The sequence below is a fragment of the Entelurus aequoreus genome, linkage group LG02 (genome assembly GCF_033978785.1).
Source record: "Entelurus aequoreus isolate RoL-2023_Sb linkage group LG02, RoL_Eaeq_v1.1, whole genome shotgun sequence".
Classification (NCBI taxonomy): domain Eukaryota; kingdom Metazoa; phylum Chordata; class Actinopteri; order Syngnathiformes; family Syngnathidae; genus Entelurus; species Entelurus aequoreus.
In genome coordinates, this window is record NC_084732.1 from 28967933 (window position 1) to 28981270 (window position 13338).

Below are 13338 nucleotides of genomic sequence, written 5' to 3' on the forward strand. Positions count from 1 at the left end.
ACTAACATTTTCATTAATTACTATTTTTTATGTAATTATTTTTATATTGTTTTACTTTCTTTTTTATCCAAGAAAATGTTTTTTATTTATTTATCTTATTTTATTTTATTTTTAAAAAAAGGGCCTTATCTTCAACAAACCAGGTTGTCAATGAAATTAAATTTGTTTAAAGGGTTTTTTAAACCAGGCCCAGTCCAGATAATGTCCAAGTTGGACTCAGCAACACACGCCTTCATTCATGTACACAGAAAAAAATTAGGGAACACAACAGATTGCATATAATTTATAAACAAAATTAGATTTTCAAAATAAGCATTTATGTACAGTCCAGATTATGTCCAGGTCACTCAAATTAGGGAACACAACAACAGATATTATATAATCTATAAACATAATTATACTTTCAAAATAAGCCTTTGAGGACTTCTCATCTTTTTTTTAATGTTTTTTGGCATCATTATCGTTTTCAACCATGTAACTTTCTAAAGTTAGAAAATACTGAATAAATGTTTTAAAGAAAGTAATACTAAGTGAATATCTGTTTTTGGCCTTAAAAATAAACATTTTACCGAGTACTATAATTAAATTGACTAAATCATGATTGTCAATGAACTCTCCTAAAATAACAGAAACCACATTAAGCTTCATAAACAAACCAATCCTTAAACACATTTTTTCAACTTCCACCCAAAACAAAGACACAATATGACAATACCAAAACAAATGCAGGGTGGATTCAGGCTCCTGACAACAAAATCGGCAATCATCTGACTCTGTCATATTCCATAATTTTAACATTTTCCCTGTGGGTAAGAAGTTATAAATAATTTTAATTTGAAAATAACGATTTTGCACATCGATAGTGGTTTTATAGATTAGTTTGAATATTGCATCCCACGGCAACGGGCAGTCAAAAAAGTCCTCCCATTTTCCATTTGTGTTGTATGAGGCAGCCTTCAAAGATTTCTTTATTAAATAGAAATTATATATTTTTCTATTTATTTTAGTTCCTTTTTGCCAACTAGAATTTCTTATTAGAGGTTTACAAACTAATAATTTAGTAGTTCCATAATTAATTATTTGTTTCCATCTTTTCCCAATTACTCCAGTTAGTTGATAAAATGAAAAGCTTGAGCAAGCATCACCATACATAGCTCTAAATTCATCATACTTCATAATTTTACCATTCTCATTGATAACATCATTGACAAAAATGATTCCTCTTTCAAACATATTTTTCCAAAAGAAAGGCTTTCCATCTATTACAATATTAGAGTTCATCCATATTATCTGCTGCAAAATATCGTCTCTTTTTTCTGGCACATAAAATTGAAAACACCACTATGAGTGGATTGTTTCCTTTATGAACCCCGCCATGTTTCCCAGCAGACTCTCTGGGAGGGGATCACTTGTAAAAAAGGATACAATTTCTTTTGATACAGTACATGTTTTTTGTCCAACAGGACGTTTGTGTACCACTCAATGTTTAAATACATCTTTGGAACAATTGATGCTTTTAAAGACAGACACATAGCTTCAAGGTTGAGAAGTTTCAGGCCCCCATATTCATACTCTTTGTACAAAACCTTTCTTTTAATCTTTTCTGGTTTGCCGTTCCAGACAAAATCGAAGACCCTCCGCTCATAAATCTTAAAAAAGTTTTGTGATGGAGCTGGTAATGACAAAAACAAATAAATAAATTGAGGAATAATTAACGAGTTGGCAATAGACATTTTACCATACAAGGTTAGGGATTTCCCTTTCCATAATTGCATAATTTTGTCCAGCTTTCTTAGTCGATTATCATAATTTACTGAGCCTAGATCTTCCAGATTTTCTGGGACAACAACACCAAGTATGTTAACTGGTCCATCTGTCCACAAAACAGGCACTTTGCATTCCATTCGAAAGGACGTTCCCTTTAGATTTCCCATCCTTAACATTTTACATTTATCATGATTAAGCTTAAGGCCAGATTGCTGTGAAAATATGTCCAAAAGATTAAGAAGGTTCCGCAAACAATGAGGAAAAATCTTATCTTTGTGAATCAGCCTTTTCTGACATGAACTTCATCAAGAACCAACACAGAACACGCCTCACTGATGGACATCTGCAAGACTCACTCAGAGTTGCAGTGTCAAGTTACACACCAGAGTACAACACACTAGTTAACAGCATGCAATGCCAGGCTTCCCACTAACTGACAAAGAAACAGATAACAGATTTGGTGTCCAGTTCAAAGTGTGACATGATTTAAAAATTTGAGATTTTACTTTTGTATTTTACATGAGCTATTATTTGTACAAACATGGTGCAAAGTAATTCATGATTTGTTAAAAAATATTGGTGGCTAGCTAGTTAAAATGGGATATTGTGATTTCACAAGACTGTCTTAGAAGTGATCATTTGAAAATGTTCAATTTGAAAAATGTGCACTTGGAGAAAATATAAAAATAAAGTGTTGCATATTGATATTTATCTGTTTCTATATATATTTATTGTGAGAAATCATTAAGATGATCAGTGTTTCCACAAAGATGAATATCATTAATTATTAATAATAATAGAGTTAAAGGTAAATTGAGCAAATTGGCTACTTCTGGCAATTTATTTAAGTGTGTATCTAACTGGTAGCCCTTCGCATTAATCAGTACCCAAGAAGTAGCCCTTGGTTTCAAAAAGGTTGGTGACCCCTGCTGTAAACAATAATATTAAAGTTAAAGTACCAATGATTGTCACACACACACTAGGTGTGGTGAAATTTGTCCTCTGCATTCGACCCATCTCCTTGATCACCCCCTGGGAGGTAAGGGGAGCAGTGGGCAGCAGCGTAGCCGCACCCGGGAATCATTTTTGGTGATTTAACCCCCAATTCCAACTCTTGATGCTGAGTGCCAAGCAGGGAGGTAATGGGTCCCATTTTTATAGTATTTGGTATGACCCGGCCGGGGTTTGAACTCACAACCTACCGATCTCAGTTAGGCAATAAATAAAAAAGTCAGAATAAGTAAACAAACGCAAAGCTACTGGCTCTCATTTTAAATTATTCGGATTTTAGCCCCCCAAAGCCCTCCTGTGCCCAAGTACAATATTTACCAAGTTTGTGAACAATATAATATATGTAATGTTTAAACATAACACAGATATTTGTGAAAATAACAGCCAATGGAAAAATATTGCACTCACCATGTCATTTATTGTATCATTATACAACTATTATTTATAGGCCTAAACATATAAACAACCACTGTATTATTGAAGTGTTCCTACAAGTTCTAAGTTTACTTGTCAGCTTTGATTGCAATGTACTGTCTTACTATAAACCCAAATAAGTCACTCTTCAGCTCAGACATTTGCTTTATTGTCGCTTCTGTTCAATAAAATCACCTACAAAATCATCAAGCAGCATGTGACCATGACACACATGCACTTTAAAAGTTCCATTTAATTTCCTCAAACAAGGCTGTAAGGGATTAAAAAGTGCGGTGTGCATATATCATTTTTTTTTTAATAAACCAATTTTCCATGAGATAGTGCAATCTGGAATTTGACCAAAAATTTATATCTGAAGTCACACAAAACTTACAGTAAACTTAGAGAGAATCAAATTATTTCTTTGGCCTTTTGGCCACTGCATCCAAAAAGTTGGACCGACTCAGAGGCGAACGCAAAAAGGAAAAAACATATACACTGGACAGAAAATAATGTTACAAAGTGAGATGTGCAAGGTTTCCGTTTGACAGACCAGAGTGTTTTTTACATCTTATTTTTAATTTTTGCATGACAGTTAAAAAATGTTAGAAAAATACTCAAAACATTGCCTGTGCGGTTAATAAAGTTAAGAAAACTACAATTTGACTCTAGAACTGATTAGAGATGACATTGTACTAAGGATGTAACAATCTGAAAATGTCATCACAGTTATCGTGACCAAAGTGATCATGGTTATAATTATTGCGGTATTGCTAAATGTGCTCAAATATTATTTATACACACTGAAATCTTTTGAACATGTTTTTGTTTTAAAGAACTAAAATTAATACAGTTAGAAAAAACACTATTTTGCATCTTTTGGGTTTTTTTTATGAGTCACCGATAGTGTTTTAGTCTTAACAATTTATCTGTTTTAATGGCTAAGCGTTTATTGTTTTAAATATTGGTTTGTAATGTAGCACTTTAAGATTTATCGGAAAAAAGTGTGCAACAAATACATTCTATTATTATTATGTATTATTTCTGGCAGACGTTGTGGCGTCCTATTCTTTTCAGCAGTCCTTGAACACCTGTCTTTTATTCCTCGGAGTATAGAACAATCACTCAGTAGTAAGTGAGCACAGTTTGTAGTTCAATGTGCACAATTGAATATCCATCCATCCATCCATTTTCTACTGCTTGTCCCAATATCTCAGTTGCTTAAACAGTAATGTGTTTTTATAAGTTTGGATTGAGAGACAAGTGGTAGAAAATGGATGAATGGATGGATTGGGGTATGTCGTTTCTTAATGAGAAAAGACGTTAATGTCTCTAGCTTTCACATTAGCATTTAAGCTAGCGAGCTGGCGCCAGTCAGTCCGTAAGTATATTAAAGTGCAGTTATCAATCAACGTTTTTCGATAATTTTAATTTAAAACGGTAATACTAACCACCAGTTTTACCACGGTTATCAGTTATACTGTTTATCGTTACATCCATACTTTGTACAACTACAAACATTTCATTAAAATAATTGTTGTGGTAAAAATGATCAGTTACTAATGTTATTGCTGAAATTTGCTAAAATATACATGTGCTTCATTCGCAGTCCTCTTTATAGGCGTAAAACTACCTTTATTTGCCTTCTGCCAGGTTTTGTTCTACAACTTCTAGCTACGTTTGTATCTAGTTGGTTTACAACTTAACATGTTTTGTGCACCGGACACTAAGACAATGACAGTTAAAATTGCATTTTAAAAAAGGTACAAAAATTATCTAAAATTATGTGTACTGCTTTATCCCAATTTCATTATTATTTATGGGGCAACTGATTAGGAATATGAGCAACCCAGCAATTCAGTGTTACACCTTAGAATAAATAAAATTATTGTTTCTGCACGCCATTAAAAGTCAGCAACTTTCAGACAGAATCCGAGAATAGATCTCTGGACCAATCGCAAGCTTCCTCCTGCGCAGGGGAGCCAATAGCAGCCCTCTCAATGCTGCCACCCCCTTGTGACCATGCAAGAGTTGGACCCAACAAGATTCTTTTACAGTAGCGTCCCTGCGGTGACGTTTTATCCGGAGAGCAGTCTGCTTTGACGTGTGTCGCAGCAGGAGTGGGCGGGACAATCACTTCGCTGTATTCTAAATGGCTCAGTGGCATGTTCCAAACACTGGAGTCACGTTTATGGGTTTTTGGGGTTGTGGGGATTCTATAATGTTTCCTGGAAGGCTTTTTTGAGCAGATTCTGGTAGGTGAGGAGGATGATGATGGGTCTCTTTTAACAATGGGAGTGGACTGAGAGCATGGGATAAAGTCAAGAATTGGATTACATGTGTTTTCAGCTGGTGTTTTCTGACCTTTTTGAATTATTTTTTGAACATATAGATGTTTTAAATTAGGCTGAGCTTTCTCCGAGTTGAAACTAAACAGATCCTGTGAACAATTGTAGTCATCACCTAGCTCTTCATCAGTGTCACCACCATGTGACTGTACACTTTTGTCATTGATGTCCGCTAACACCCTGGACCTGCCTACTGATGTCTTTGTGTCACGCAGATGAACAGAAGAACATTTAGCGGACAGGGGAGTTTCTGTGTTGAAATATTTGTCCTCCTCACTCAAAAACTGTTCCAGACTTTCAGAAAAAGGCAAATCCTCCCACACCAATGAGCTTGAAGTGGTTGAATCATTCAGTTGGAGAGAGACCTTCTGCTCAGAGCTGAGCCAAGGAGGCGTAGAGGAATTCAAACAGTTCAGGACATTTCTGACTGATGAATATTCAGCAAATGAACTCTTTTTTTCCTCCTTAGTGTTACAGTTCACATCGCAACCTCTCTCTACCGGACCCACTGTTTGCTCATTGACATCACAAGTGCTCCGATCTACTTCCTGCTCTTGCTCAGCGGATGAAGTGACTAGTCCCAGTGATTGTTGCCATGGCGGCGTTGGAGTGAGAGTGCTGTCATGGTACTGTGATCTGTGAGGAGAAAAAAATGTGAATGTAATGTGGTGTCAATATTTGCATGAACACTTGCATTGGCTTTGCCGCATGTAAATGGTTGTGACAAAGTGCAAACAAAACAAATTGTAGGTAGGTGTTGCAGATGTGCCGAATCAGCATCGGACGATTTTTGTGGAAAAGTTCGTAATCGGCCTTTAAATACCAATCCCAAAAAACAATCCCCTCCTGCTGAAACTTTGGCTGACAAAGCCAGCTAGCAGCTAACTGTGTATCTCCATACATTGTGTGGAGCCGCTATTCTAAGTTAATAATCGTCACCTCTTTTGCGGCAAAAAACGAAATTTCTGACAAGTATTTGGGTTGCGCGATAGACAATATTTATTTACTGTATATATATATTTAATATATATATTTTTTCTATTAATCTTCATATGTCTTACTTGTATTTTATTCTTAAGCTCTACACATGGTTCTTCTATTTTACAGGTTTTATTATTTTTATTTTCCAACGTTCCTCAGATGAGCCATCTGCCCAGGGGTTATCGGCCGTGCTTGTGGGGGCGCTTTTGTATCAGCGTTCTGGTGGTCATGGTCTGGTGACCTCCTGGTGCAGATGGCACCTGTGATAGTGTTTACTCACATGTCTCCTCTGTACTCAGCCATGCAATCATTGGTCCATATAGTTGCATATGTATGAATGTTGTGTGTGTGTGTGTTTGGTACCTGTGTCCGTGCGTACGTATGTGATAATGGGGCATATGGGTCACCGGGGTATTGTTTTTAACTTTGTAAAGCACTTTGCGTTGCATTTCTTTTATGTATGAAAAGTGCTTTATAAATAAAGCTTAATTTGATTTGATTTGATAAACAATAAATTTGGCAGACGAAAAAGCTTTGAATACTATTGTTACAATGCATGTCGATGAAACATTGTAGCTCTGTCCTGAAACTTAACAGCAACACACGAACGACCGCGTCCTCAATGCAATGTAGCGTCCTCGCTAGCGGCTAACGTGCCTCCACAGTGCAAAGCCACTTCTTAGTTAGCAATCTTCACCTCCATGGTGCCAAATAAACTAAATTGCTTTAAAAGGTATCACATCACTGGCTTCACTACACATTGTAGGTTATGAAAAGCAATACTAACTGCGAACCGCATGTTAAGCCATTCCTATAGCTTAACATGCTACACTATGCTAACAGCTAAGCTAGAGCGTAAAGAAAGGTCTATGGATCTATATGAATACCTACAGTAATGATACTAAATAGTACAGTATCAGGTCGATAGCCCAGTGGTTAGATCGATATTTTATACGATTAAAAAATATTTTGTCGTTTTTGTTATCGTTTACAAACTCACTAAACAAATCCCTGGACACAGAATGACTTGAAAGGCTAAAATCAAAATGATTTAAATCAAAGCCAATAGTAAAACATTATTTAAATATTTAATTAATACGGTGGCTTTTTCTGATTATAATTGTAATCAAAATATTAATTTATCAATAATGTTGAAAATTTGAAATATCAGTATCAGCATTGGTATGGCCAATACGGCTTAGATCAACACCCAAATGTGTAGTATCGCCTAAAACTGATATAAAGTATCCAAAAAGCAGAATAATGAGTGCTTATTACATTTTTGGGAAAATATTACAACCGGAAATGACATGTTATTGAATATGTCAGCAGCTAAATAAGGAGCATTTATAACCTGTTTTGAAATGGTTCTATTATTTATATACCAAATAATATATTGTGATGTATATCGTTATGGCAGGAGGCTGTAACATGTATCGCAATATAGATATAAGGCCGTATTGCCCATCCCTAAAAAGTATTATTATCAAAGGGGGAGTGGAAGATGATGCTAAACATGTAACACACCAAGTAAGGAAAAGCAGGAGCAGACAAGAAGGCATACAAATCACAAATATAGCATGAAAAACCAAGAAATAAAAGCTTAGTAAAGTTTAAGAAGTGTAGATGGAACCGTGTTACAGCAGAAAGTAAGCCGATATTGCTGTTCTCACAAAATATTTTTTTGTCCTTTTTGTTATTGCTTACAAATCCTGTGCATAACCAAAGGATGTAAAAAGTAGTACCAGTAGATAGTAGTTTTTACTTTTGTTTAGTTATTGTGTACTATTGACTTTGTTTTGATCAAACAACTATATATATAAAAAATAAATACAAATAACCTAGTTTGAATATTGTGTTTATACTGTGTTTATTTAATGAGACGCTCCTGTTTCTTCTAGTAAACAACTAACTTATCTATTGGAGGATATCGTTTACGTTGCATTCGTTACCTTGGCAGTGGGTGTGATACAAGATGAGAGAGCATGACGTGACTGAAACTGCTGGCTGGTGAATCTTGCGGAATCAAGGGTGTAGACGAGATCGTGCAGGACTTGTTGGGATCGGTAGAAACCCGCTGTTCTACTGTTCTCCGAAGAAGTATACGATAGTAGCTAATGACAGAGCAGCCTTCCAGGCCTATGGCTTTGGGGGAAATCATCTGAGTGGCAGTGAACTGGGCCATGTCCTTAGGACCAGAACCACTAGGAACATGATCTTCTGACCATGGACAACTTTGAGAATTTGTCACCTGCAGAGCACAGAGAATAGGCTCAAACATTTTGTGTTACAATGCAGTCTCAAAAATTAAAAACTTACTTTGGACCGTAAATGTCAGACTCGCTTGAGGACTAGTTATGTGGTTGGCGGAAAGAAATCTGTATTTGTGCATAGCTACACAGAGGAAGGACAAACTGATGCCTCTTCATCATGTCTCAAGTGTAAGGATGAGTACCTTTCACATTAAAATCGATACGGTACCAACTTTTGATACCGGTTCCTTAATGGTATTAATTTTTGGTACTTGTGTGTGTTCAAATGTGTTGAGAAATGGTTATTTGTTTAATTTAACACTGAGCTGTGCTGTCCAGTTACCTTGTTTTCTTACACTTTTGTGTCTCATTTGCAAGTACTGTATTAAAAGTAAACTTTGCATTCAGTTGCAATTTAAATATGTCAGATGGCAGCAGTGTATAAACCAGGGGTACCCAAACTACGGCCGGATCCGGCCTGTGAGCGTCCAAAATCCAACCCGAGGAAGTCCCAAGTTTTTAAAAAAATAATAAATTGGCCCCCGGCCAAATTGTTTTAACCCATTGCGGCCTCCGAGTCAAAAAGTTTGGGGACCCCTGGTATAAACTGGTGTGTAATTATTGCCATTAAGTTGAATGTGCCAGTCTTTTCTTTTGTTGAGCCCTGCAAAGTGTACTGTAAGTATTGTATTTATTACAGGTACTCACCAGATATTGATTGTAACGTGCATCTTAGCTGTTTTGATTACCAAATTAGGAGGTGTTTAAATCGCCATGTAAAATCACAAATACGATTCTTTGGCATGTCTATGACAAACCCAATGTACATTTTTGAGCGTTATTTAGCATCGAGCTAGCACATTTTGAAAAGTGGAGCCTTACTGTAATGTTAGGTAGAGTTTAGAAAAATAATATTCTCCAATGCCTCACAATTAGAACGTGGGTGATTGATGAATCGATGCACAGATATCCAAACGTCAATTATTTACATGTTAAATAAAGTAATACAGACGGCTCTAAAATGTGCCATTAATGCTAATGTTATCTAAACATTAGTTGTAGGTTTGTTCTAAAAAGAACAACATTAAACAAATTACAATTTCACCAAGAGTACGATGCAGTGTCATTTTAAGCTACTAGGTTTTGATTAAATAAAATAAAAACGAATGCAACTGAGAAAGGCTCCAGCGATCCCTCGAGACCCCGAAAGGGACAAGCGGTAGGAAATGGATGGCTGGAAAAACTTGTTTTGAATTATGTCATTTATATTCAATGTTTTTTTTATTTTTGCAAATAGGGGGAAAAAAATCGGAAAAAATTGTAAATTGAATTTTATGTGAAAAAAAAATCGGATTTAATTTTTAGGCCATATCGCCCAGGCATACCCTGTAAGGCAGATTCCTCAATGGCAGTACGCCGAGAAGGAAGCCACCACCAGGGAAGAACCATCCATCCATTTTCTACCGCTTGTCCCTTTTGGGGTGGCGGGGGGTGCTGGAGCCTATCTCAGCTGCTTTCGGACGGAAGGCGGAGTACACCTGGACAAGTCGCCACCTCATCGCAGGGCCAACACAGATAGACAGACAACATTCACACTCCCATTCACACACTAGGGACCATTTAGTGTTGCCAATCAACCTATCCCCAGGTGCATGTCTTTGGAGGTGGGAGGAAGCCGGATTCCCCGAAGGGAACCCACGCAGTCACAGGGAGAACATGCAAACTCCACACAGAAAGATCCCGAGCCTGGGATTGAACTCATTTTCAATGCGTTTTTATTGGTGTACTTGTCTTAATCCTTTTGAATGTGTTTTACACTTTTCTCAACAGACCATCTACGTGGGAGAGTGGCTGTGCCAGCAACCTGAGGGTTCCTGGTTTGATTCCCACCTTCTACCAACCTAGTCACTTCCGTTTTCACACTCCACCCTTGCCCCTGATGGGTCGTGGTTAGGGCCTTGCATGGCAGCTCCCGCCATCAGTGTGTGATTATGTGTGTGTGTGTGTGTGTGAATGGGTGAATGTGGAAATAGTGTCAAAGCGCTTGGAGTACCTTGAAGGTAGAAAACCGCTATACAAGTATAACCCATAACCCATTTACAAGCCGCTTTTTGACCGTCTCTTCAGGATGCCCCAATTTGGGTGCTGTCTTCTTTACTTGGCTCCACTTTGGACTGCGTCTTCTCCCCGTCAGCCTTTCATATCTGACAGATATAAGTCAGAACTATATCCATCCATCCATCCGTTAACTTTCTACCGCTTGTCCTTTTCACGGTCGCGGGGGGTGCTGGAACCTATCTGGGCTGCATTTAGGCGGAAGGCGGGGAACACCCTGGACAAGTCGTCACCTCATCGCAGGGCCAACACAGATAGACAACATTCACACTCACACACTAGGGCCAATTTAGTGTTGCCAATCAGCCTATCCCCAGGTGCATGTCTTTGGAGGTGGGAGGAAGCCGGAGTACCCGGAGGGAACCCACACATTCACAGGGAGATCATGCAAACTCCACACAGAAAGACCCCGAGTCCGGGATTGAACTCAGGACCTTCGTATTGTGAGGCACATGCACCCCCTGGTACCCCAGCACCTCCAAAACCCTCAAATCTAGACTCCAAACATCCAAGAACAAGCTAGTCAGGTTACTTCTAGACCTCCACCCCACATCACTCCTACCCACTTCTTCAAAGTGGGCTGGCTCAGGGTGGAGGACAGAGTAAAACAACTTGCACTGAGCCTAGTCTATAAAATCCGCTACACCTCCCTGATACCGAAGTACATGTCAAACTACTTCCATAACGTAAATGACCGCCATAACCACAACACCAGGGGGAGCGCCACAAACCATGTTAAACCCAGATTCCGATCTAACAAAGGTCTTAACTCATTCTCTTTCTATGCCACATCAATATGGAATGCACTCCCAACAGGTGTAAAAGAAAATGCATCTCTATCCTCCTTCAAAACCGCACTAAAAGAACACCTCCAGGCAACTTCAGCCCTTGACTAATACCCTCCCTCCTCCACATCCCACCTCCCTAGATTGTAAATAATCAAATGTAAATAATCAAATGTATATACTTGTTCTTATGCTTTCTGAACTCACTATGTTCACTGCTTGTTGTACATATCCTACAAAGTCAGACCTACACTGTTTCAATGTCCATTTCTCAGATGATGCAATTGTTGATGACTGAAGTGCTGATATCAACCAAACCTAACCCCCCCCCCCCCCCCCAGATTGTAAATAATTCAATGTATATACTCTGATGATTAACTTGTGTGATGACTGCATTATGCTGATAGTATATATGTGTACCATGAATTGATTTACGTGGACCCCGACTTAAACAAGTTGAAAAACTTATTCGGGTGTTACCATTTAGTGGTCAATTGTACGGAATATGTACTGTACTGTACAATCTACTAATAAAAGTTTCAATCAATCAATCAAACCCCTGTGCCATCGTGCAAAAATGCTCAGAAACGTTTTGTACCTTTATACCAAAGACAAGACGCCTGCCGACAAAACTGTCCTCGACCGCCTTCGCCAGCAATTTGGATCTGATTGACGCTTCAGACGGTCCGTCCAAGTTCTCCACCAACCTACAACACCACAGATAAATACCAAAGCTCTCAGCGGTCTTAATTGTGCTCACCTTTGAAACTCTGTTGCATGGATGCCAAAGAAAGGGTTCAATGAGCTGCCAAATACTGTGACTCCAAATATTCTTCTGTCTCTGGTCACTCTTAGGGAGAGGCGATATCTGTACTGTAGTTGTTCCTTTAAACAACTGTAACCACATTTCAGGCATATGTATCTGCCGTAGGGACACACATAAAAAAGGATCAATTCAACACAAACTCATTTCTCAAAGCAATGCTAACAATATACTTCACTTCACTGCTAGTGTTGATTGTTTTGATGCTTACCTCGTTGTGTCCCGCGTCTTAACATCCATTCTGGTAAAGCAGCCTCTACAGCACGGATAAAACACACAAGCATCTTGGGGAAACAAGACAGTACAGTCCACCAGAGATCGCCGAAAGGACATTTTTATCTCCCTGCGGTTGAATGGTGAGCAAAAGCTAGCCGCTATGCTATTAGTTCGCATGCTAAAGCTAACAAGTCAAATATGTCACTGTTTATGTTCATTATGCCTACTCGAAGCTTTTTCATTCCCATGAATTGTGTATAAAAAAAAACGTTTGAATTGACGTTAACGAAAAGTTTAAAACTCACATTGACATAAGAAGGCGTATTGTTGACTTTTGTTTGCTCGTTGACTACTTTTAAAAAGTTAAGTTTTCTTCTGCGCTTTTTGTTGAATTTGGAAAGGTGCGTGCGTGGCGAGGTCGCCCCCTCATGGAGTCTATCGGTAACACATCAACACAAGGCTTTCATATACAGTATAATCCATCCATCCATTTTCTACCGCTTATTCCCTTCGGGGTCGCTGGAGCCTCTCAGCTACAATCGGGCGGAAGGCGGGGTACACCCTGGACAAGTCGCCACCTCATCGCAGGGCCAACACAGATAGACAGACAACATTCACACTCACAT

The 13338-nt window shown here is 38.3% G+C and overlaps 1 protein-coding gene across 3 annotated transcripts; it reads right to left on the minus strand.

The window, feature by feature from the left end:
• Positions 1-3339: 3339 nt before the first annotated feature.
• On the minus strand, positions 3340-13239 carry ddias (DNA damage-induced apoptosis suppressor). Of its 3 annotated transcripts, none has more exons than XM_062024537.1 (6): positions 13018-13239; positions 12708-12752; positions 12434-12595; positions 12272-12380; positions 8474-8772; positions 3340-6176 (listed from the first exon to the last, which is right to left on the minus strand). In XM_062024537.1, exons 1-6 carry the CDS (start codon positions 13023-13025, stop codon positions 5114-5116), a joined length of 1686 nt encoding a protein of 561 aa, XP_061880521.1. In that variant the 5' UTR covers positions 13026-13239; the 3' UTR covers positions 3340-5113. The 3 variants fall into 3 exon arrangements, with proteins under 3 accessions (XP_061880521.1, XP_061880531.1, XP_061880512.1); XM_062024547.1 differs by having other exon boundaries at positions 12708-12780; positions 13018-13238; XM_062024528.1 differs by having other exon boundaries at positions 12708-13238.
• Between the last annotated feature and the right edge of the window lie 99 nt (positions 13240-13338).

Bases quoted from the DNA above. Each gene is read 5' to 3' on its own strand.
- ddias (XM_062024528.1), bottom strand. From the start codon at position 12,889: ATGCGAACTAATAGCATAGCGGCTAGCTTTTGCTCACCATTCAACCGC. The intron at 12,596-12,707 runs GTAAGCATCAAA...TCCCTACGGCAG, and splicing joins AAGACGCGGGACACAACGAG to ATACATATGCCTGAAATGTG. The intron at 12,381-12,433 runs GTGAGCACAATT...GTGGTGTTGTAG, and splicing joins CATGCAACAGAGTTTCAAAG to GTTGGTGGAGAACTTGGACG.